Here is a 21435-nt window from a genome sequence, read left to right as displayed (position 1 = left end):
TCTAAGGAAACACAGTAGCCTATTAATATATTTGTGTTTACATGGATAGAAACCAAATATAGTATATAAAAAAGTAATTATTTTACATATTTGTCAGGAGGTCTAGATTGACAACCAGTTTCAGGTTAGAGTTCACAGACAGGATACATCGGATCAGTGTCATTTTTTGAACTTGACATTGACAATAAGAGAAAAGTTTCACAGGATGAAATTTAGGAACAAACCTCATTTGATATGAAAAAACATAAACAACTCCAGTGACTTTTTTTTTAGGCATACTGTGTAACACTTTTCTGGCAGTGCCCTTTTATGAGGTGCAGTCGTGTTTATGTTGGCGTGTATGTGTGTGTGTGTGTGTCCACCTGCCTCTCTGCACACTTTGCATTGCCAGCAGTCCACTAAAAGCTATGTATGGTAATCGTTATTATAATGACTAAAAACCTGAAATATTCCTACAAGTTTATTGAAGAAGGTAGGACTAGATAAGTAGATTTAGTTTGATTTCCATTGGTTTTGGGCCTGTTAATAGCTATATTGTTTTATTGTTTTCATATCAAGTGAAAAACACTTTCACAAGTTCTGCGGTTGATAAAGTTATAAAATAAAGACAGTAAAGTCTGTTCTCAGTTATTAGAAAAAGATCAGACACGTCAAAAGTAGTTACAAAAAAGGACCAGCAGGTGTTGCTCTGTGTGAACCTAGACCATATCAGAATTATATTGAGTATTTGTCCACAGCTGATGGAGGCTACAGTCCAAAGAGTCCCATCTGTTTCTTTGTTGTTGTTGTTGTTGTTAGTTTATCTAGCTGTCAACATATCCATATTTCCATTTGTTCCTTGAGACACTTGTAGTGTACAATTCTATTGATTAGGAGGTTTACACCTGCTGGTTGGGATTTTGTGCAGCACTTTTCAGTAAAAGCATAACAATAAATTAGTACTGAGTTATAATCATCAATTATTAAAGTCTAAATGGCATCATAGCCATTAAAGTACGGTACCAGCACCCTGACTCTGTTTGACCTGTGTTTACCTACTGTTTAATGTCAAATGGTCTATTGTATTTATAAATGTACACACTTTAATTTACTTTGTGCTTCATGTTAATATTTTGTTGGATTATATCCTGCGTTTTACAGTTGACCACTAGATGTCAGAAGCCATACTTTTATCCAAAGAACATAAACAAAGCTCCACTTCCTATTTTTAGATATTAATAATGAAAAACAAACAAATAATAACCATTCCGCACGTCTATGTGGAAAACAGGCAACATGCTCCTTCACAGTTAGTGTGAACAGGTGTGTGTGTGTGTGTGTGTGTGTGTGTGTGTGTGTGTGTGTGTGTGTGTGTGACAGGAGGTAGCAGGCACTGAAGCAGGGAGGTAGGTTTGAGAGAGAGGGAGACTGAGAGAGGGAGTGGAAGCGAGAAAGAGCAGCAGATCAAGACAGAACATGCACATCAGAGCTGACTCAAAACTTCGTGCCTTGTTTTTGTTGTTGAACTCGCTGTGACTTTTCACCCATTTTGTAAAATAACAAAAACAAAACATGTCTTGCAGACTAAACATGGGAGTTTTCTGCAATTGAATCATTTATTTTAAATGCTCAATTCTCGCACAGGATAAATCGCTCATTTGTCGTCCGAAATGAGCGCGTCTGCTGGGACGGGGGTGTTTGTACTCTCCTTGATGTCCATCCCCATCTGTTACTTATTTAATTCCCTCATTTACAACAGCAGGTGAGTGAGAACATGTTTACACTTTTTAGCTGTTTTTTTTATATTACCTTTAATTTCTCAGCTGTTTGAAAATCATTTGAAAATCAATTGTCAGATTTTTTAAAAATATACATTTTTTAAAATTGCATTTAGTGCTGAAGCATTCTTCTTCGCTGGATGTACAACAGTCCTCATCCTGGCCGTTTCTGCCCGTTTTATGATCAAGAAGAAGGCTCCAGTAGATCCTCTTTTTTATGGTATGAAGTCACAAATGCATTTTTCTGTTTATGGGAAAGATTAAACACTATGTCATGAGCTAAAGGTTCTGTCTGACCTTTAAATCAAAATACTAGCATATTCATGGTGAGTTATTGTATATGTATGTGGTGTTTTATTAATGCAATCTTGTGGGGTTAAATATTAGAAAGTGATCGCCACTAAACCTGAAGTGTCTGCTGTAATCTGTCATCATCTATTTGTGCAGTGTATGCGGTGTATGCATTCCTCAGTGTGGTCAATCTGATCATCGGGCTGGAGCAGGACAACATCATTGATGGATTTGTGACATTTTACCTCAAAGTGGCAAGTGTTGTTTTGTGAGTCAAGTTTTTTAAGGTGTTCACTGCGTGCCGATACACGTTTCTACTGATAAATCTACCCTGTGTTTTAGGCAGATCCACATATTAATACAGCACATGGGCACATGATCTCCTACTGGGATGGCTGTGTGCATTATCTCATGTATCTGCTCATGATTGCTGCGATTACTTGGGGGTAAGAGCTGTCCACAAGTATATAACAGTTAAAGTGTACTCTATTTATCTGATCTATTTGAGTCTTTGGAAGTGTAATCTGTTCATCTGACTGACAATGACAGTGTTACGTGCACAGGGACAGTTACCGAGCCATTGGACTCTATTGGGTGGGATCCTTTCTCATGCGTGCCATAGTCTACATTCTTGGGAATGCGGTGGGTAAGTACACTAAAAATAATGGGATGCATTTAGATAGCTAGTGCAGTGTAACCCGTATAACCTCCTGCCAATTTCCCCTGAGAATAGTCAAAACTTTGCAGTTTTTGTTGAGATTAAAAGATGCAAGTTTCCCACAGTGAGGTATGATCTCTGCCTTTTCCCAGGAAAATATGGGACCCATGTTAGTCCTCTCTTTGTCCTCTACATGCTGTATATCTCAGTGTCTGTTTGGGCTTCCTTCCGGATCTTTAGTCAGTCCTCCATACGGGATGTTCAGCCAAAAGTAAGTCAGCACCAAAACTGATAGTTTAGATTTTAGATTTACATTTTGATTTATTTCACATATGTTCACAAACTCACAAAAACATAAGTCAATCATTATAATCAAAAAGGACTAGAAGGAAGTGAGTACAGAGTCAACAAACCTTGTAGGAATATTCCAGCTTTTCAGTTGTTACAATAAAGATAAATAATAACCATATATAGCTATGTGTACCATACCATATACCATATATAACTTTTAACGGACTGTTATATGTGAGGAAGTGTGCAGAGAGGCAGGTGGACCACACACCAACATAAACGCAAGCACACCTCATAAAAGGGCAACTGCCAGGAAAATATACACAGAAAGTGTTACACAGTATGCCTAAAAAAAGTTCAGTGCTTGGAGTAAGTAAATGTACTTGACATATATTTATATAAAGCTGTATGTAAATGCAATGTAGATTCTTAACAGCCAGAAATTGTACGTTAGACTAAACTTCATATTGTTGTTTTTTCTCAGAGCATCCAGGATGCTGAAAGAAAAGGTTTACTCCACAGACCTCTGGACTTACTGTTTGTTATCTACCTCATCCCTGCTTTTGCTTTCTGTGTCTTCAGAGGCCTGGTAAGAAACCTTAAGATAAGTCAATCCATTGTACACACAGTAGTAGAGTATTTTCTTTATGTAGAGTTTTTTTTGTTTTAGATTGTTCTGGACTGTTCCAGCAAATGGTGTCAAGACTACACACAACAGTATGAACCCTACCTGAAAGACCCTTCAGCCTATCCTAAAGTACAGGTAACTCAGTGAAGTGAAGCTAGAAGCACAAAACTTTCTTCCAACATCGTTGTTACACAAAGTAAATTGTATCCATGTTTGTCAGATGCTGGTGAGCATGCTGTATTCTGGACCATACTACATCATTACTCTCTATGGGCTGATGGTCGAAGGATGTGAGTGGATGCCAGACCTGACTCTTGTACATTCGGGAGCAATTGCACAGGTATGTCCAGCTGGTTATTCCTCGCTCTTGAGCAAGGAGAACTTAACCTTAGCAGTGATCCTGCAACTGTTTTCATGTAAACTGGCTGATTAGACCTCTGTTCAGGTCATCATCTTAACAAGAGCAATTAATAAGAAGCATGTAATGTCATGTTTATGTAATTTATTGTTAACTTATAGTGCAAAATATATACATATAGCTGACTTGGCACTTCATAGTACTGAAGTGTCTGAAAATCAAGCGAACATGGACCGTTCTTGTGAGCCAAAGCCAATCATTCAATATAAACAAACTTCGATTGAATGGATTTTGCGCTATAATGTAAATGTTCATTATTTTTATCCTTCACTCGATCAACTAAATAAACATTATCATAAACAAAGAACCGTCTTGACTTGGCTGATGTGAACACAAAGTCATTAACTCACATGGTAATCTGTCTCATCTCTACTATCCTTGAGCTACTATTATACATTCTGGCCTCGGAATATAGTATACAGTCATATCCATATACATTCATTACAATCCTAATGGCCTAAGGGAAGAAGCTTTATCTGAGCCTATCAGTGCTGGCCTGGTGTATCTTCTTCCTGCTCATCTGGGTGGTTGGCATCCTTAATGCACTACCTATTGTATGTTTAGCTGATTGAATTGCTCTTTGCAAGTCCTTGCAGTCTTGTTCGGTGCTGTTTCCGTATCTGAACATGATGTTCCACATCCGGATGCTCTCAATGGTGCAGGAGTAGTATTTGAGGAGATCCCTAGAATTTCCTAGTGTCTGAGGTGATGTCTCTGTCTTTTAGCATAATCCTTTCCCTGCTTCATCCACTGTCATCTCCTTGTCTCTTGCTGACGTTCAGGAGGAGGTTGTTGTCTTGATACCAGCAGATCAGATTCTGTACAGATAGATCTTTTGATTGTTTTCAGTGAACAGGCCCACCACATTTGTGTAGTCAAATTTGATGGTGTTGGAGTCAAAAGTGGCTACAGAGTCGTGTGTGTACAGAGAGTACAGCAGGGGACTCAAAACATAGCCCTGGGGTGCTCCAGTGTTAAGGATGAAGGTGGATAAAGTGTGTTTGCCTGCCCTTAACGCCTGGGGTCTGCCTGTCAAGAAGTCTCAGATACACATGCACAGTGAAGTGTTTAGTCCTCTGTCCTTGAGCTTTGTGACCAGCCTGTAGGGAACTATCGTGTTTATTGCTGACCCGTAGTCAATGAACAGTGATCTTACATAGCTCCCTTTGTTGTCCAGCTGGGATAGTGCGGTATGGAGGATATGTGCTATGGCGTCTTCTGTTGATCGGTTGGAATGGTAAGCGAACTATGGTGGGTGCAGTGTGGTGGGTAGTGAGGAACAGTTGTGATCCTTGACCAGCCGTTTAAAGCATTTCATCGATGCAGAGGTGATTGCCACAGGGCATTAGTCATTCAGACAGACTGGGCCTGATTTCTTGGGCACAGGAATGATGGTGGACTTTTTGCATGTGGGTACGATAGATTGAGCTAATTGAATACAGTCATAAAGTCGCCCACCCACTGATATTATCTGACCATGTTGCCTTCCTGGTGTTCACTTTGTTGAAAGACTGATAGATGTTGAAGGTGCTCCCTCACATCCAGTGACCTCTGCTTCAGCTGCTTGTTGGGTACCGATGGCCTCAAAGTGAGCATCAAAGTTGTTTAGCTCACCTGATAGAGACACTTGACCAAGAGGAGGTGGCAGGTTTGTAATCTGTCATAGTTCTTAGACCTTGCCACATGCTTGTTTCGCCCTCCTCAAATTGTAGTTCCACTTTTTTTCTTGTAGTCTCTTTATGTCTCTTTTATTGCTCTTACGACATTGTAGGCCGAAGCACTTGTGTGGGTGGCCCACAGGTCTTTATTTTTAAGAAATTCTCGGCGAATATCAATTTGTCCTCTGATTTTTAGCATTCCACTCTTGCTATTATATGTTTTTGTCTACTTTTTGTCTACCTCATGTTTTATGTTGTCATTGTTTTGTTTTGTTTGTATATGCCTATGCAAATAATGCATGATTGTCGTGTTATCATATCTGTAGATGCCTTTATTTGTATCATTATTACACAGCTTAGTTTTGCAGTAAAACTGTGAATCACAAAACATATTTGGAGGACAAAGATAATTAAAGCATCTATTTTTGTGTATATTTAAGGTGCCTCTGTGTCAATTTCAGCAGACTTTCTTCACATTTAACCTCAGAAGCCAAACTAATAAATGACCTTTAATTTAACAAGATATTACTGAGATGCAGAGAAGATAACATCAAGCTATTAATATCTAACCTTCTTTATAGCGCCAATAATCTGCACCTTGTAGTGGTTTTCATCTTTTATAGTCACACAATGTCGTCCATGTAGAGGAGGCCTGTGTAAAATCTTTTCTTTCCAACCTGACATCATCAATCAGCAATGCGAGACTGTGAATGGGCATCTGGCCAGGTTTAGGCTTGTTCCCTGTAACTGTTCTCCTTTTTCAAGTGGTTTATAGACTGTGCTCTGTTTGAGTTATTCTTCAGTGCAAACACCAGTGGCTCTGCATGAACAGATATGGTCTGAAACAGCGCCATATACGCTATCTGTTTACATCTAAAGATGGAAATTCTGAAGAGTGGTGGGCTGCTAGTGCACCAATCACATCTTAGCAATACAAAGCAGCTATTGTGTTTGAGCTGCAGGCTGGCGCGTCACTCACCGGTGAGATAAGGGCAGAAGCTGACTTCAGACCAGGAGGAATGGCGGTATTGGTGGTATTCACTTAAATGTCAGCTGTTCAGCCGGACTATAAATAGGAAGGCTGATGCTCTAACAGCCATGGTTGCTAAGAGACGTGTCGTGTGTTTTTAAAAAAATTTTAGTGACTTTCTATGAAACTGTAACTAGCAGGAGTCTGTGATGTGTAAAAATATTTGTGGATGAGTTGCAATACCAGAATTTGATTCTATTAAAGGGAAAATCCACCTTAAAACAATCCAAACAATCTTGTGTTTTGTTTTAATTATTCCTCCTTATGGATTGTAAATTATAGACAATATGATGTATTGTAAAAAATATTTCAAACATTACAACAAAGGGCTTTTTTCTTCAGCATACATCCAGATTTTGGTATCTAGACACAACTTGATGTTGAGCACAATAATACAGAGAGAAATCTGTTGTGTAGTGGAGACAAATATAGCAGATTCCACAAAGGATCTTATTAGAGCAGAATGCAGTGTGACTACATGACTTAATCCATTTTAAATATAGAAAATTTAAATTCTGGGAAACAAGTAAACATTTCACTGCATTGTACTCAAGCAGAAAAATACCCCGTGCACTAAACATCACTATGTGATGACATTTAAGGAGAAAACTGTAAGAGAAAAGACATCATCATTATGAAGTTGTCACATCAGGAGCACAGGATATTGTGAAAAATATGTGAAATCAAGTGATAAAAGAAATGTTCCTATTAGTGTGAATATATTAACCATGAAGCTGTTACTCATCACTGTAATCTTCCCCTCTCTGCTTCACTTCACAGGCCCAGTTCGCTCATATCGGTGCGTCTCTTCACACACGGACGCCGTTCTCCTACAGAGTGCCTGCTGACAGCCAGCATGTCTTCTTGCTGATCAACATCCTGTACGCCGTGGTGCCTCAGGCTCTGTGCTACCGCTGCCGCACACGGCCAGCCTTCTTCCTCAGGCCAACACCAGATAGGAAGACTAAATGACAGAGAGTGTCAGGATGCTTAAATAAAAGGCTGATGTTCTTGCAAAGTACTGGTCTGTGTTTGCAGTTATTAGTTGCTATTTTGGGAGTGGGAACTGCCATGAGGGCACTGGAGGTATTATATACATGACAAAATATCCCAGTGTCAAACAGACTTTGTGTCATTTATGTTCTGCTGCTTATTTTAAAAATGTGAACATGAATCTAAAAAATTAAAGTGTGTTTTTTTTATTAAGCAATAGACACACACACATTGTCACAGTACAGATCCTTTAGTGCTTTAAGACGTGTGTCCGGGATTCAAACTCCCTGGCAATACTTATTGTTCTTATATTTTTAAGTTGTTTTGGTTACAAAAACTGCTTTCTTGTTGACACTGAGGTTTCTGTGCAGTACCTTTTTGCCAGTGGGTTGGCAAATAAAGAAATAATTCACATGTGTCTGTGTGTTTTTATAATAAACAGGCTTATTTATACAGTAGATTAGCCTAGCCATTTGAATCCACTGAGCTCATGGTGTTTCATTTGCTCTGGCATTTGCAAATTAGTCTGACGGTGCCAGGCTAACAATAGATATGTGGACAGATATTTAACCAAGTAAGGGCAATTGGTCGACAAAAGTAGTCTCTTGAAACATCACAAAACTGGAACTTGTTGAAACTTGAAACTTCTTGAAAAAGACAAAAGATTTCCTCATGCCATTCGGGGAAGGCATGAGGAAATCTTGAAAAAATCATGAAGAAACAAAGCCACATGTTGTTAGAAAAAAGTAAAATATTCTCTTATTTTCACACCAGAAATACTTCCTAGTGAATTAATTAGTTTTAATGCAGTTCCCACAGATTTTTCTTTCAATGGTAAATAGACTGCACCTTTCCAGTCTTCCGACCACTGAAGGTACTTTTACACAACATATCTTATTCACCAGTTCACACACACTCATACACTGATGGCATTGCTTGCCATGCAAAGTACCAACTGCTCATCTTTTTTTTTCAAGCTTTCAAGAGCAATTTGGGGTTCAGTACTTGCCCAAGGACACCTTAACATACAGACTGGAGGAGCCACTAATTATCCGAATGACCTGCTCTACCTCCTGAGCCAGAGGTCAGAGGAAGACTGACATATGTCTACAGGCAAATGTATTTGAGAGATTCATGTTAGGAAATGCTTTAAAGTTTACATTTTATATGACAAAACATGAAAAAAGTTTTTTTTTTTTTAATTGTTGAATTTGATAGAAATAATAATAATAATAACAATAATAATAATAATAATAATACAATTATTTCAAGCAACCTTCAGGACACTTAGGTGACTTCACAAATTAATATTAAAATAATAGCATATCACATATCTAAATAAAAATAAACTCGATAAGATAAGATAAGATATCTCGTTATCACGGGAAAACGGACGGAATAAAATGTATGTATGTATGTATGGCCTTTTAGGGCTTCCGTATTACTGTATGTAAAGTGTAATGAGATAACTTTTGTTATGATAGGGCGCTATATAAATAAAACTGAATTGAATCTATTATTATTATACTGAATTTATCCTATAAAGTGTGACTCACTAAAGTTTTTGGCGTAAATTCACAGAGTGAAAACATCAAACACAAAAATAAAAAAAATTTCAGGCTTGAACCGGAAGTACTTCCTGATCCCTTCGCTGCTTCCTGTGTCACAGCAAAACAACAATCACATGAAGCGGCTCGCTGCTCTAAACAGAGATAACTCTGTTACAGTGTTACATCTCTCTCTCTGACCAACACAGTCTACTTCAGAAGACAGGAAGCATTTGGTCTGAGTCGTTTATTTTTAAACTAAACACGGACCAGAAGAGATAAATAGCTCCCGTTAGCTGTGATGGCAACACCGACTCCGCAGATCTCTGCTCCTGTGATCAGGTCTGTGTCTGTTTACATGAAGCTGCTGTAACTTAAAGATCTGTTCATGTCTGCGTGTTCACCACGATAACATAGACACCGTATAAAGAGCCATTAAAGTTAATGTAACGACGTTAGTCCTGTCGTTTCCGGGAGCTAACTGCTAAATAAAGTTACATTACGTTACATACACAAACTACAGTCTCAGCTTACTGAATGAACACCTCTTTAATCCACTCTCAGCCTGCTCAAGATCTCTAAACCTCTTAGCACTACACTGACTGCATCTGCTGCAGGTCTGCTGTATTTGAATACATTCAGAGGGGAGAGGTGGCAGCACGAACAGGGACAGGAACCATACATATGGGGTGCCGTTTGTAAAACGGCTCACGCACGTCATAAAAGTGACACTAAAAACTCAAAGTACTCTTCAAATAAAGTTTCTCCGAACGCGTTTATTATTTTAGGTAGTTATTGTCACGTTAATCCATGTCCAAGAGTCCATTTCACCAGATAAGATGGGTTTTATTCGTTATTTGCCGTTATAAACACGCTCTGACCTCCTCGAGCTTTTATTTTGGTACTTCCGGTTACCGGCATTTGAATTTGCATATTAGTTAAATATTTAGTTTCACCCGAAACATTTAGATTTAGATTTAGATTTAACATTTAGATTTAGATTTTAGATTGAACATTTAGATTTGACATTTAGATTTAGATTTAACATTTAGCCTAGATTTAGATTTAACATTTAGATTTAGATTTAACATTTAGATTTAGATTTAACATTTAGATTTAACATTTAGGTGTAACATTTAGCATTTAGGTGTAACATTAAGCATTTGTATTTAAATATTTAAAATATCTCTAAGTTGACAAATATTGTTGTAAATGTGCAAAAAATTGACTCTCAAAAATTCACACCAGTCTTCAAACATTGTTTGAAGCTAAATGTGACAAAATGTTGCTGTTATTTTCAGCTTGAGCCACTTTACAAACGACACCCCATAGGACCAGACTCAAAAAACTCTCTGATTCTGATTGTTGTTTCAAATGTCATTTTTTCCCCACTTCAGTCAAAAGCAACGCAAGGCTGCTCTGAGGAAAGAGAGAAGAAAACGGAAACGCCAAGCTCTCGCCCAAGCCAGAGAGTGTGGTACGAAAATATCTCTCCTGTTTGTATTTTTTTGTCAAATGTCATTAATTTCTACAGTTGTTGCTGCATTTCACCACACAACATGTTCTCTGTTATAGGGTTAAAAAGTGGAGCTAGCGGTACGCCTGAAGAAGAAGAAATAAATGATGATGATGATGATGATGAGGATAATGATATTGCTGAGGCAGAAAGGTGGGTCACTCCTGCTGTCCTGTAGCTGCTATTTATTGTCAGACCTTGATTATACAGTTTTAATAATCCTCACTGTGTTTGTTTTGTGTTTTTGTTTTTCTCAGACAGCGGCTACATGAAGAGTGGCTGGAAAAAGAGAGGCTTGCCCAGGAGGAATTCAGGCTGAGATGTGAGCGGGAGGAAGCTGCGCGGAAAAGAAAAGAGGAGGACGAGGTAATCTTGTTCATGTTCATGTTGACCACGTACTATTCAAGAAACATGACTGTTTTCAAAAGCATATTTACACTTTGTAAACAAAGCAAGTTTACAGTTGTTTATGTGTGTACTGATGTGGCATGTTTGAGACTTAAAGGATCATTCGGGAGATATTAAAGAGTATGTTTCCTTAATGTCAACAAATCCCATGGAAGCAACAAAACCAACAATAAATTGATCAGACAATGTATTTTCTTTGTAGTTAAAGTCTGATATAGCTTTCAATCTAACATAAACTATCCCAATCCCAAACAAATGCACCATTCAAAAATGTCAATACTCACTGGTTTTGTGTCTTTTTGTGTTTCCAGCGGATGATAAAGGAGGAATGGGAGGCCCAGCAGAAGAGAGAACAAGAAGAGAGAGAGCAGAAGCAGCAGGAGAAACGAGGCAGAGAGGTGAAACGTGGCCCAGGAGGATAGAAACAAAAAAAGAAATATATCCTCTTCTACCTAATCATGAGTATTTTTATAATTCATTCAAATGGGAAGATAAGTATATAGTTGAAGATACCTCACGAGCTGAGTGTTTCTTTTGTAAAATGTCGTTGTTTTGTACGTGATTTTCCTTGACTGAGTGGCACAAGCAACCATCCAACTCCTTAACTAAGGATACACACAAAGAGAAAAACCCTTCAGCTCTCACATCAAGGATGTATCTTTTACATTATGTGAAAAGAGTCTGTGAAAATGTTCCCCGAAAGTTCTGAAAGATTCTTACGCCAGTCCTTGTGAACGTGGTCTTAACACTCGGTAACAGATATGCTGCAGTATGTTGACCTCTACACATTTTCACCAGCCGTGTCTTTACACCATTTGTAGGAGGCCGTTCAGAAAATGTTGGATGAAGCTGAAAGCCAGGTATAAACACACATGAATGTCACGTTACACAGCTAACTCTGACTTCCTCACAATCAATATAACACACGAAAACACACAGATTGTAAAAGAGTTCAGGGGTTTAAAAGACTTAAAGCCAAGAGACACATGACACATATCATTTGCACATTTCACTCTAGTTTAGAGTCAAAGTATGCAGTGTGTATACGTATATACGTTTTTGTTCATGTTCTCCCTTCCAGCTAGAAAATGGAGGACCTTGGATGAATCCTGAGGCTCCTGTGACAGAGAGCTCTGAGAACTTTGGGACAGAGCGCGACGTAGCCAATTGTCCGTTCTTCCTTAAGACTGGAGCATGTCGATTTGGAGACAGGTACCGTTTGTTCCTCTTACGATGTGAATTGTTGCGTTAAATGTATCAACTATTTGAGTGTTGACTGGATGTACGGACGTTCTGACGTTCTGTCTTTGTGAGTGCAGATGTTCTCGGAAGCACGTTTATCCCACAGCCAGTCCGACTCTGATGATCCGCGGTATGTTTGTAACGTTTGGCATGGAGGAGTCGCGGCGTGATGATTACGACATCGACGCTTGGTTGGAACACAGTGAGGAGGAGCTGCAAGAGTCTTTTCTCGACTTCTACCACGATGTCCTGCCAGAGTTAAAGAGTGTCGGCAAGGTGTTGCAATTCAAGGTAAGATGAGGTCCGGACAGTTAAAGGGCATTTCTGAAGCCATCCAACTTCCTCATTTCATTTTTTTTTGTGTTTTATGTAACCACACCAGGAAATGCACATTTGGTTTCATTGCTACCTTTCCGTCTTTAGGTCAGCTGCAATTATGAACCGCACCTGAGAGGAAATGTTTACGTTCAGTTTGACACGTAAGCCATCACACAACCACCCCATGACTTTCTTCTAAGTACAGGGTTTGAATATTTGGATAAAGCTCAACTTAATTCTTTGTCCTTTTGTGTGTGCGTGTCTGTCCAGAGAGGAGCAGTGTAAGGAGGCCTTCATCAAGTTCAATGGGAGGTGGTATGCAGGCCGGCAGCTTCATTGTGAATTGTGCCCTGTTACACGGTGGAAGAATGCTATATGTGGTGAGTTATTCAAGCTGATATGAGAACGATTTCACTGCAGAGAAGATTTAGTTCAGTGCATTTACCATCTTTGTTTGCTTCTCCTCTCTCAGGATTGTTTGACAGACAGAAATGCCCCAAAGGGAAGCACTGTAACTTCCTGCATGTATTTAGAAACCCTGGCAATGAATTCTGGGAGGCCGACAGGGACCTGCACTTGTCACCAGACCGCACCGTCAGGGGGAGTCGCAGAGACGGATGGCATTCGGAGCGATACGGTGACCGATCGTGGAGGCAGCGTCGCTCCAGCAGAAGCCCGCCAAGATCAGAGAGATCCCACAGCAGACGAGAGAGCGACAGGCAGAGGAGCAGAAGCAGGAGTAGGAGCAGAGAGAGGAGGGCTTCCTACCAGCACAGAGAGGACAAATGGTCATCCAGGTCAAGACACAGTGATAGGAGGAACGATTGGTATCTGAACAGAAGCAGAGACAGGTCGAGGAGCAGAAGTAGAGACAGAGAGCCAGACAGGCTGAGAAACAGGAGTAGAGAAAAAGACAAGGAGCACAAGTATAGGAGTAGAAGTGAAGAGAGAGACAGTAGAGACAAAGATACAGACAATCATGGGAAGGCAAGAGACAGGTCAAGAAGCTCAAGCAGAGAGGGGGAAAGAACAAAACACAGCAGAGAAAGGAGCCCCAAGAAACAGGATAAAAATGGCGATACCAGCACACGCCGCCACCGCCACAAACAGTCCAAAAAGAGCAAGAAAAAGAGCAAGAAGAAGCATAAGAAGAAGAGAGATTTACCTGAAGGAACGACCTCATCTGGAGAGTCAGACAAGGAGAAAGAGTCAAAGGAAGAGACGGTGGAGGATCTCACTGAAACGAGCCCCGGTCAGGAGATAAACAAAACCGAGCAGATGGAGAAAAACAATGACTCTGATGAGAGTCAGTGTTGAAAGTGAGAAATTTAATCTTGCAGGGGGAAGTGAACAATCTAACACAGAAATAGGAAATGAAAAGTGAGCCCTGTGGGTCCAACATTTGTTTTGCGCTTTCTTTTTTTAACTATGTGGATGTATGTACAGCAGTGATACTTTAAGTTAGCGCCCATCACCAGGATGTATACATCAGGATGTGACTATTTTGCTTTTGGAAAATGAAAACGTTCTTTTAATTACTGAACACTTGATCAACTGGAGCTGTGGCACTAAATGATGATTGTTGCAGAGTAAAAACAACATAAAACAAGCGATAAACAAATGAGTTTTCTTTTTTTTTTAATACATTTATTGTTAATAACTTTCAAATATAAGAAAAGCATGTTGGCAAATGTGTTGGCAGTGTTTAATACAAAAAGTGATTTTTATTTTAGCTTTGCACAAATCAAAGATGAACCTGTTTAATACCTACTTCTGAATGCTCAACAAAAACACTTTGTGGTTTTAAGAATGCACTTTTAAAAAAATGTGGGATGAGTATCTATTCATTACTTGTTGGCTTGTTTTCCTGCATCCTTCTGACAAGATAACAAGCTGCCAGTAATGAATATTAATGATGTACCCTGATATGTGCAGTTCATCATCTTCTGTTCCTACTCCATAAAGAAACTCAGGATAGACCTGTCTTTAAATGGATTGGAAAAATGACATAATACTGGTATATTGAGGCCAAATAATCGTTTTCAAACATCTCTTTTATATGCCATGTAATCCTTTCATAGACACCATTGAGAAGGTATAACACAGTGTTCTTTGGTCATATGTTAGTCTTTAAGAGTAAGCCAAACTATCATAATACATATAATAGTGTTTATCTCTCTCTTTTTTTTTTATTTGGGTCACTATCCTATCCTCACCTAAGTCTAAGGGAGAGACTGACCTAAGATTTATCTCCAGAGGTCAATACAAACTTCCGTGTGTAACAGATTTCTGTCAGGAAAATAAGTCAATTGTCAGAAAAATGAAGACAACACGACAGATTTAACAAAACGAGACACTAATCACACAAAAAAACAGCTACCAATTACCAAAAGTAAACAATTAGCCTTGAAAAGGAAACGTGAAATGGTTCATTTCTGGAGGAGAATCACCAAACACAAACTGACTTGACATATACACGGATGCTGATTATGGGTAATCATTTAATTTTGCTTCATTGGTTGGGTTGAATTAGCTCATATATAAGTGATTGTAACAGTGCCAGTGATTTCCCACAGCAGCACTAGTTGGAGCTTCTCATGCGTTGGCACATTTGAGTCAAATCTGAGCATCGAATCATTTGAAAAATAAACACTTTATCAGAACCAGGTCATTTATTAACACTTACATCAGTACTAAATGTATTATACAGTCTTCAAAGACGACTGGAACCACCTGGATGGAAAAATATTCCACTTACTGCACAAAAACCAGTTGGATTTATTTCCCAATCCAAAGATAATAGCTTTAATGACGTATCTCCTTGCAACAAACAAAATAATGTGTTCATATTTTGCTGTTTTACAACAGAGATGTCATTTCCACCTTACCTGGATTAGGGAAAAAAAGTCAATTTGAGAAACAAACCTTTAATTTTCTTTTTTTTTTCTCATCCAGATGGACAGAAAAGTCTTTAAAGATCCTGCAAGTACTTTGATAACACTGTTTAACACCCTTCTCAGTTCAGAGTATTTATTTTTCATGAAATCAGATGCTCGGCTCTGACTGGAATGCGATAGTCACACACAAGAAGCACTAACTGCGGCTACAGCAGCACCTTAGAAAGTCCCTTAAGCCAAAACAGCACATACAACTCTGCAATCGGTGATGATGGATGATGTTAAATATGATGCTGGGAGTTTTCATGTCATCGCTACATTGTAGTCTGTGGAGTTTTAAGAAGTCGGTGGAAAGAGTGAAGTATGGGAATAGCACTGCAGAACACAGTGAGGAGGGAGCTTGTACATAGGAGACACCACCACAGTTGGCACCACATTAAAAAGGACATTACAGGATAGTACAGTACAGAGTAATACAGTACAGAGATGGTGATTATATACATACAACACTGACACCGTGAACAGGAAAAGACAGGATAGAGACGGGGGAAGTTGCCAGATCTGCAACTGGGAGACAGAACTGCGAGGCAGCAGCTGTGATGATTTATGTCAGCCCAATTTCTTCTAAAACGCTCCGTGGTGCCTCGGCCTCCTGCGGATGAACACAAGAAAGATAAATGTTCCTTGCTGTCGTTTTGTCCGTCTGTCCCATATTCTGTAGCGCGGAGCACCCCCTCCAAATGATAATTAATAGCGCATGAGTCATAATTGCAAGTAGCTAAATGTGGGACGGGAACAGCAGGTAAACCTTTTACACACAGTCAGCAATGCTGTTATTACAATAGAGCTGCGTGCTTTGCTATAAATACATCGCTGAGCGCTGATTCTGTTGACTGCAAATGACTACAGCCGTACAGCAATGCAGACATGCAGGGACAGCGTTTGCTTTAGTGCGCTGGCACCGGGGAGAGAGAGAGAGAAAGGGAGAGGTATTTATCAAGTGCTGCAGGCTTAAAATAAACAGGTGACGGCAGGTGTAGAGAGCCGCAAGGTGAATGAAGCAATACATCATCATCATCTTTGGCCTACTGCCCCTTCTGTCTGGTTTAACATTAGCATCGCCGAGTGAAATTCTTTCTACATTTACACCAAGTTAGAGCTGCAAAAAAACAAGAGAAAATTAAAAACATCTGATAATCGGGCTGTTTGAATTTTCTAAGCGGATATGTCATAAATTTGCTTATCACTTTGGCCTATGGAAATTTCTAATGAGCATTTTTTCCCCCCAAATGTCTGACATTTCACAGACCGCTTTAATCATAGTTGTCGAGTTGTCTGTATCGCTCTGTTGGTATAGAAACATGCGTACCTCCTGCAGCAGGTCGGCTTGCTCGATGGCCTTCAGCACGTTCTTCTTGGACGTCTCCTGGGCCTCTCCGCCCAGCAGGAACTCGTCCAGGATAAAGTAGGCCTTCTCAAAGTTGAAGATAATATCCAACTCGCACACCTGTGAAGCAACAACCACCATAAAAACGACAAGCAGATCAGAGGTGATCCCGACTGAAAACTTTGGACACGCACTGGAATTCGTCAGCGTGGAAACTCACACTTCCAAAATATTTGTCCAGCAGCTCCACGTATCTATGGATGATCTCCAGGGTGATCAGCTCGTTATCCTGATCCTCTACAGCACAGCAGAAATACAGGCTCGCGTATCTGAAACGAGTCAGTGATGTGAACAAATATCAGCGCCTTTGCTCTCTCAGAAGAAATGCAACATATCAGCGTTAGTAACATGGGTGGTAATGAAGCTGTGATCCCGGTCCACACACAGGGCAGCACACGCATACTGAAAGAAAGCACAGGAACTCGGCTTTTCTTCTGTATCACTGAAAGTCACAACGATGGTGATCTATGCATCCACAAACTACCCAGGTGAATCGTAGAAATCGCAGTATTTAATGCCTATTCACAAACTCACTGACTAGCAGAGCAGCACTCGGTGAGCAAACCAATTAAGTGATGCTGATTGGATGAATTACTTCACGTGGCTAATCCTTGGGTGAGTACTTAAAGTGATATTTTATGAATATGTTATGTTTTGGCTTCTGTTTGTGATATTCTTTTTTGCCAGATCAGTTTCCCATACTGTTAATTTCCAATGTAGGACACATAGAAATGGCAAAAATAAATGTTTTATGTCTTGGCATTAATAAACCAACAAAACCATCCGTTTTTTAAACAATCCTCTCCTTTCCTTGAATAAAATAAAAATATATTTTGCTCCCATTTTTCATCAGTTGAAAAAAGACTTTTTCTGTGCACAGAAAATGTTTACTTCTCTCTGTTTATTAGTTTCATTTGTTTTATTGAATACATAAAAATGTGTCTTTTTTTTTTGACTCAGCACGCATTAGCCAGGACAAAATCAGGCGCTCCTTAATATATTTGTATCATTGTCCTCCATTGTTTGGCAGTTTCCTATAGAGAGGGGGTGTTTCTGGCTTCCATCACACAGCAGAAGGTGAGCTCGAAACGCCAGAAATCTCAACGCTTGACAAAATAATCACAGAATCGCTGGTTTTCATGAAACAACTCCAACAAGCTTGCACAGATGAGAGATAACAAACCCAACATTAACACGTCCTTTTTACTGAAATCATCCTCAGCATAAAGAGATTTTATACTAATACTATAAAAGATCAAAGTGATGAAATGTTTCTTTGGGGTCCACTTGCAGCTGTTTTTCACCAACAAAGACACTCCATCTGCACAGTCTGTCCCACTATATATATACAACCTTCTGTTATCACGTGACCAAAGTTCACAGTACACACCCAAATCTCAATGATTACTTAGCTAAACGCTCTCTGCTGATGAAGACCTTGAGATGCAGAAGAGCTAAGCGGAGTAAAGACTAGTACTTTTTCCATTGTCAGGAATAACAATATGTACAATATGTTTGTGCTGATTTGTTCTGTACACGTGACATCTATTGCACGTCTGTCCGTCCTGGGAGAGGGATCTCTCCTCTGTGGCTCTTCCTGAGGTTTCTTCCACCTTTTTTCTCTGTTAAAGGTTTTTTGTGGGCAAGTTTTTTCTCACTCGAACCGAGGGTCTAAGGACAGAGGGTGTCACTACCTGTACAGATTGTAAAGCCCTCCAAGGCAAATGTACTTTGTGACTTTGGGCTATACAAATAAAATCTGATTTGATTTGATTTGATTTGAATAAACATGTTTAAGGTAGCTGCAACATCTCATGAAATGTGACCGCTCTGCAGCTTTTCTGTAGGATTGATTTGGATTCAATAGACTGATTTAAATGATATGAATTCAACTTGATTAAGCTGAATGAATCTCGGCTTGTGTGAGTGTTTGAAGCATATGATAGATGCCACCTGGGTGAATGGAAGGATATCTTATTCACACACCTCTTGTACACAATCTTCAGGTCCCTCCACTCCAAGAAGCTGCACATCTTGGGCTTCCTGGCCAGTATTGTCTGGACCAGATCTCTGGAGATCTTCTTCCTCTCCTTGTCTGACAGAGGCACGTACCATTTCTGTAACCGCAGCTTTCCCTGCCGGCTGAACAACAGCATGAACTGCATCTGAGGGAGGGAGGGAAGTTCATGTTGAAGTTATCCACAAGGTTTTTTAAAGAAAAGGGTGCATGATTAACACGTTTCTATGGCAATAAAGTTGATTCAGTACATCAAACGGAATGATAGGTAAGAAACGCCCGAACAGGAAACACATCCCTCATTTCCCGAGCGTGATAAAACCTCGCCGTTTGCTCAAATGTGTTTAAACTTTGCTAAATGTTACGTCCAAGACGCTTTGGCACAAAGTTTCGGTATCTCCCGTCAGCTAACTTCGCTAAATCGCCACATATTAACATCAACAGCACGTCATGTGTCATTTTGCGCCCCCTCCTGCGACGCTTAGCTAGCTACAGCAGATACGAGAAGTAAACACGACTCTTTACCTTCGATGTAGTCACTCGGACGACTGGTAGGTTCAGTAAAAAAATCAAGCGGAACACATAACCCAGCAGGAGCGAGCTGATATTTCAGTGTTTCTGCGGGTTAGCTTCGTAGCCAGCTTGATGCTAAACTACCCTACCGGAGCGGCGGTTGCTGGTGAGACAGCGATTGAGAAAGCGGCGCTGTGATTGGTTCACAGAGACACAGCCGTGGATTATGATTGGCTTAAAAGATTCCGTTATTCGTGACGTTGTTCCCAGCAAGCAGTTTGTTTTCACTTCTCTTTATAATGAAATACCGTTAAAAAAACAAAACAAACTCTTAACAAATGACACTTTTATACACGTGAATTTACAAGTAAACAAGCTAAGCGGACATATAAGTGTAGGTGTTATGATCGGGCAGGTAGGTGAGAAAATTAGATTAGATTAGAAATACTTTATTCATCCCACCACGGGGAAATGTATTTGTTACAGCAGCAGAGGAAAGTGTAGCATACACTACAGAGTTAGAAAATAGTAGAAAAAAACCCACAATAACAGAAATATCTATAACCTACACAATAAACACGAAAAACAATCAACCTTCAAAACAGAAAAGTACTGAGGATAAAAGTGGCATGATATATAAAAAGAGTATTGTATTGTAAAGTGACCATAGAGTAGTGACCAAAAAAATAAATGCCCACAAATCAATCAATCAAACAAACTTTATTTGTATAGCACTTGTCATACAAAATATGTAACACAAAGTGTTTCACACAACAAAACCTCAGCAACCCCCCATCTACTCCCAGCCCTCCACCCCAACAACCACCCTATTATAAACAAGGCACTGTGCAAACTGAGGAAATAAACAATGTATTTAATTTAAAGAGTGTTAAAATATATATTATATGGTAATGTGCTGTATTGAGTTACATACATTCAGCAGTTGGTTTATGGACAGTATTTCCCTATGCAGACATGCATTAGAAGAATAATAATGGGTTATATGTAAAACATATAATCAGTTTAATACTGTTTTTTTTTTTTTTTTGGACTATATCTACATGTGTGTGCAGTGTTGACTGGCTTTCATATGCATGTATGTTGGTGTGGACCTCAAGAAAATTAGAGACCCTAAAATAAACACATGAACGGTAAATAAAGTAGTTAAAGTCAGCTCTACTTAGACCGTCTACAGTGGTAACATGATACACATTAATGCATTGGTATTAACAATCCAAAGAATCCACAATTACAATTATACACTTATACAACTTGATATTACGCATATAAAGATTTAAAAAACATATCTAAAATATTATGCATTGCGATAGAGTATGCCACCAAACAGTATATAAAAGAGCTCAGCCAGCTGCATTCAAATACTGCTTACATGTTTATCACTGGTAATGATCATTTATTAGTATAATACTGTGGTGAAAGAAGTATTGTGATCATTCAATTGTACTGAAGTACAAAAATATAGAAGTACAGAAGTCCAGAAGTACAAATGCTTATTATACAGAATACATTATCTTACTGGATTATAAATATTGATGCACGAATGTGTGCATTACTTTAATGTTGCAGCTAGAGCTTATTAGGCCTTTATCACAGCAGCTATTTTGACATGAAATAGTCAGCTGAGGTGTTTCCAATGATACTAATTACAGTCCATTTATTGCAGCAGAGCCTTTCAAGTGAACTAACATACACCACAGCAGCCCCCTGACTCTGTCTGACCTGAATGGAACAGAACCTTAATTAGTATCACTGGTAACACTTGTGTTTGGCTGCTGTGAAAACTTT

At 39.3% G+C, this 21435-nt stretch overlaps 3 protein-coding genes across 7 annotated transcripts; 2 read left to right on the top strand and 1 right to left on the bottom strand.

Annotated features, from left to right (window-relative positions):
• Positions 1–1293: 1293 nt before the first annotated feature.
• Positions 1294–8138, top strand: LOC109140011 (transmembrane 6 superfamily member 1). 5 transcript variants are annotated; one of them, XM_027281007.1, is made up of 11 exons: positions 1294–1385; positions 1624–1741; positions 1874–1977; positions 2205–2302; positions 2391–2494; positions 2612–2694; positions 2859–2977; positions 3482–3586; positions 3668–3760; positions 3846–3965; positions 7512–8138. In XM_027281007.1, the coding sequence occupies exons 2-11, from the start codon at positions 1650–1652 to the stop codon at positions 7701–7703; spliced, it is 1110 nt and encodes a 369-aa protein (XP_027136808.1). In that variant the 5' UTR covers positions 1294–1385; positions 1624–1649; the 3' UTR covers positions 7704–8138. The 5 variants fall into 5 exon arrangements, with proteins under 5 accessions (XP_027136808.1, XP_019121061.2, XP_027136809.1 ...); XM_019265516.2 differs by lacking the exon at positions 1294–1385 and having other exon boundaries at positions 1400–1741; XM_027281008.1 differs by lacking the exons at positions 1294–1385; positions 1624–1741; positions 1874–1977 and having other exon boundaries at positions 2395–2494.
• A 1236-nt stretch (positions 8139–9374) lies between these two features.
• On the top strand, positions 9375–14901 carry zrsr2 (zinc finger (CCCH type), RNA-binding motif and serine/arginine rich 2). The gene is made up of 11 exons (XM_019265738.2): positions 9375–9613; positions 10669–10748; positions 10847–10940; positions 11045–11153; positions 11507–11593; positions 12017–12055; positions 12277–12407; positions 12515–12728; positions 12861–12916; positions 13026–13135; positions 13228–14901. Exons 1-11 carry the CDS (start codon positions 9573–9575, stop codon positions 14070–14072), a joined length of 1806 nt encoding a protein of 601 aa, XP_019121283.1. The 5' UTR covers positions 9375–9572; the 3' UTR covers positions 14073–14901.
• On the bottom strand, positions 14460–19817 carry LOC109142889 (AP-1 complex subunit sigma-2). Its single transcript, XM_019278091.2, has 5 exons — positions 19642–19817; positions 19086–19264; positions 17260–17368; positions 17022–17159; positions 14460–16304 (listed from the first exon to the last, which is right to left on the bottom strand). The coding sequence occupies exons 2-5, from the start codon at positions 19262–19264 to the stop codon at positions 16257–16259; spliced, it is 474 nt and encodes a 157-aa protein (XP_019133636.1). The 5' UTR covers positions 19642–19817; the 3' UTR covers positions 14460–16256.
• Between the last annotated feature and the right edge of the window lie 1618 nt (positions 19818–21435).

The sequence above is a fragment of the Larimichthys crocea genome, chromosome VIII, assembly GCF_000972845.2.
Source record: "Larimichthys crocea isolate SSNF chromosome VIII, L_crocea_2.0, whole genome shotgun sequence".
NCBI classification, from domain to species: Eukaryota; Metazoa; Chordata; class Actinopteri; family Sciaenidae; genus Larimichthys; species Larimichthys crocea.
The sequence above is the reverse complement of the archived record's forward strand: the minus strand, read 5'-3'. Positions and strand labels throughout refer to the sequence as shown.

What these genes read in the sequence shown, in the direction of transcription:
- LOC109140011 (XM_027281007.1), top strand. Translation starts at nt 1,650, where the DNA reads ATGAGCGCGTCTGCTGGGACGGGGGTGTTTGTACTCTCCTTGATGTCC. An exon ending in CATTCTTGGGAATGCGGTGG is followed by an intron (nt 2,695 to 2,858) that starts GTAAGTACACTA and finishes GCCTTTTCCCAG; the next exon opens with GAAAATATGGGACCCATGTT. An exon ending in ATTCGGGAGCAATTGCACAG is followed by an intron (nt 3,966 to 7,511) that starts GTATGTCCAGCT and finishes TTCACTTCACAG; the next exon opens with GCCCAGTTCGCTCATATCGG.
- zrsr2 (XM_019265738.2), top strand. Translation starts at nt 9,573, where the DNA reads ATGGCAACACCGACTCCGCAGATCTCTGCTCCTGTGATCAG. An exon ending in GATATTGCTGAGGCAGAAAG is followed by an intron (nt 10,941 to 11,044) that starts GTGGGTCACTCC and finishes TGTTTTTCTCAG; the next exon opens with ACAGCGGCTACATGAAGAGT. An exon ending in GTGGAAGAATGCTATATGTG is followed by an intron (nt 13,136 to 13,227) that starts GTGAGTTATTCA and finishes CTCCTCTCTCAG; the next exon opens with GATTGTTTGACAGACAGAAA.
- LOC109142889 (XM_019278091.2), bottom strand. Translation starts at nt 19,264, where the DNA reads ATGCAGTTCATGCTGTTGTTCAGCCGGCAGGGAAAGCTGCGGTTACAG. An exon ending in CTGAAGATTGTGTACAAGAG is followed by an intron (nt 17,369 to 19,085) that starts GTGTGTGAATAA and finishes GACTCGTTTCAG; the next exon opens with ATACGCGAGCCTGTATTTCT. An exon ending in TGGACAAATATTTTGGAAGT is followed by an intron (nt 17,160 to 17,259) that starts GTGAGTTTCCAC and finishes GTTGCTTCACAG; the next exon opens with GTGTGCGAGTTGGATATTAT.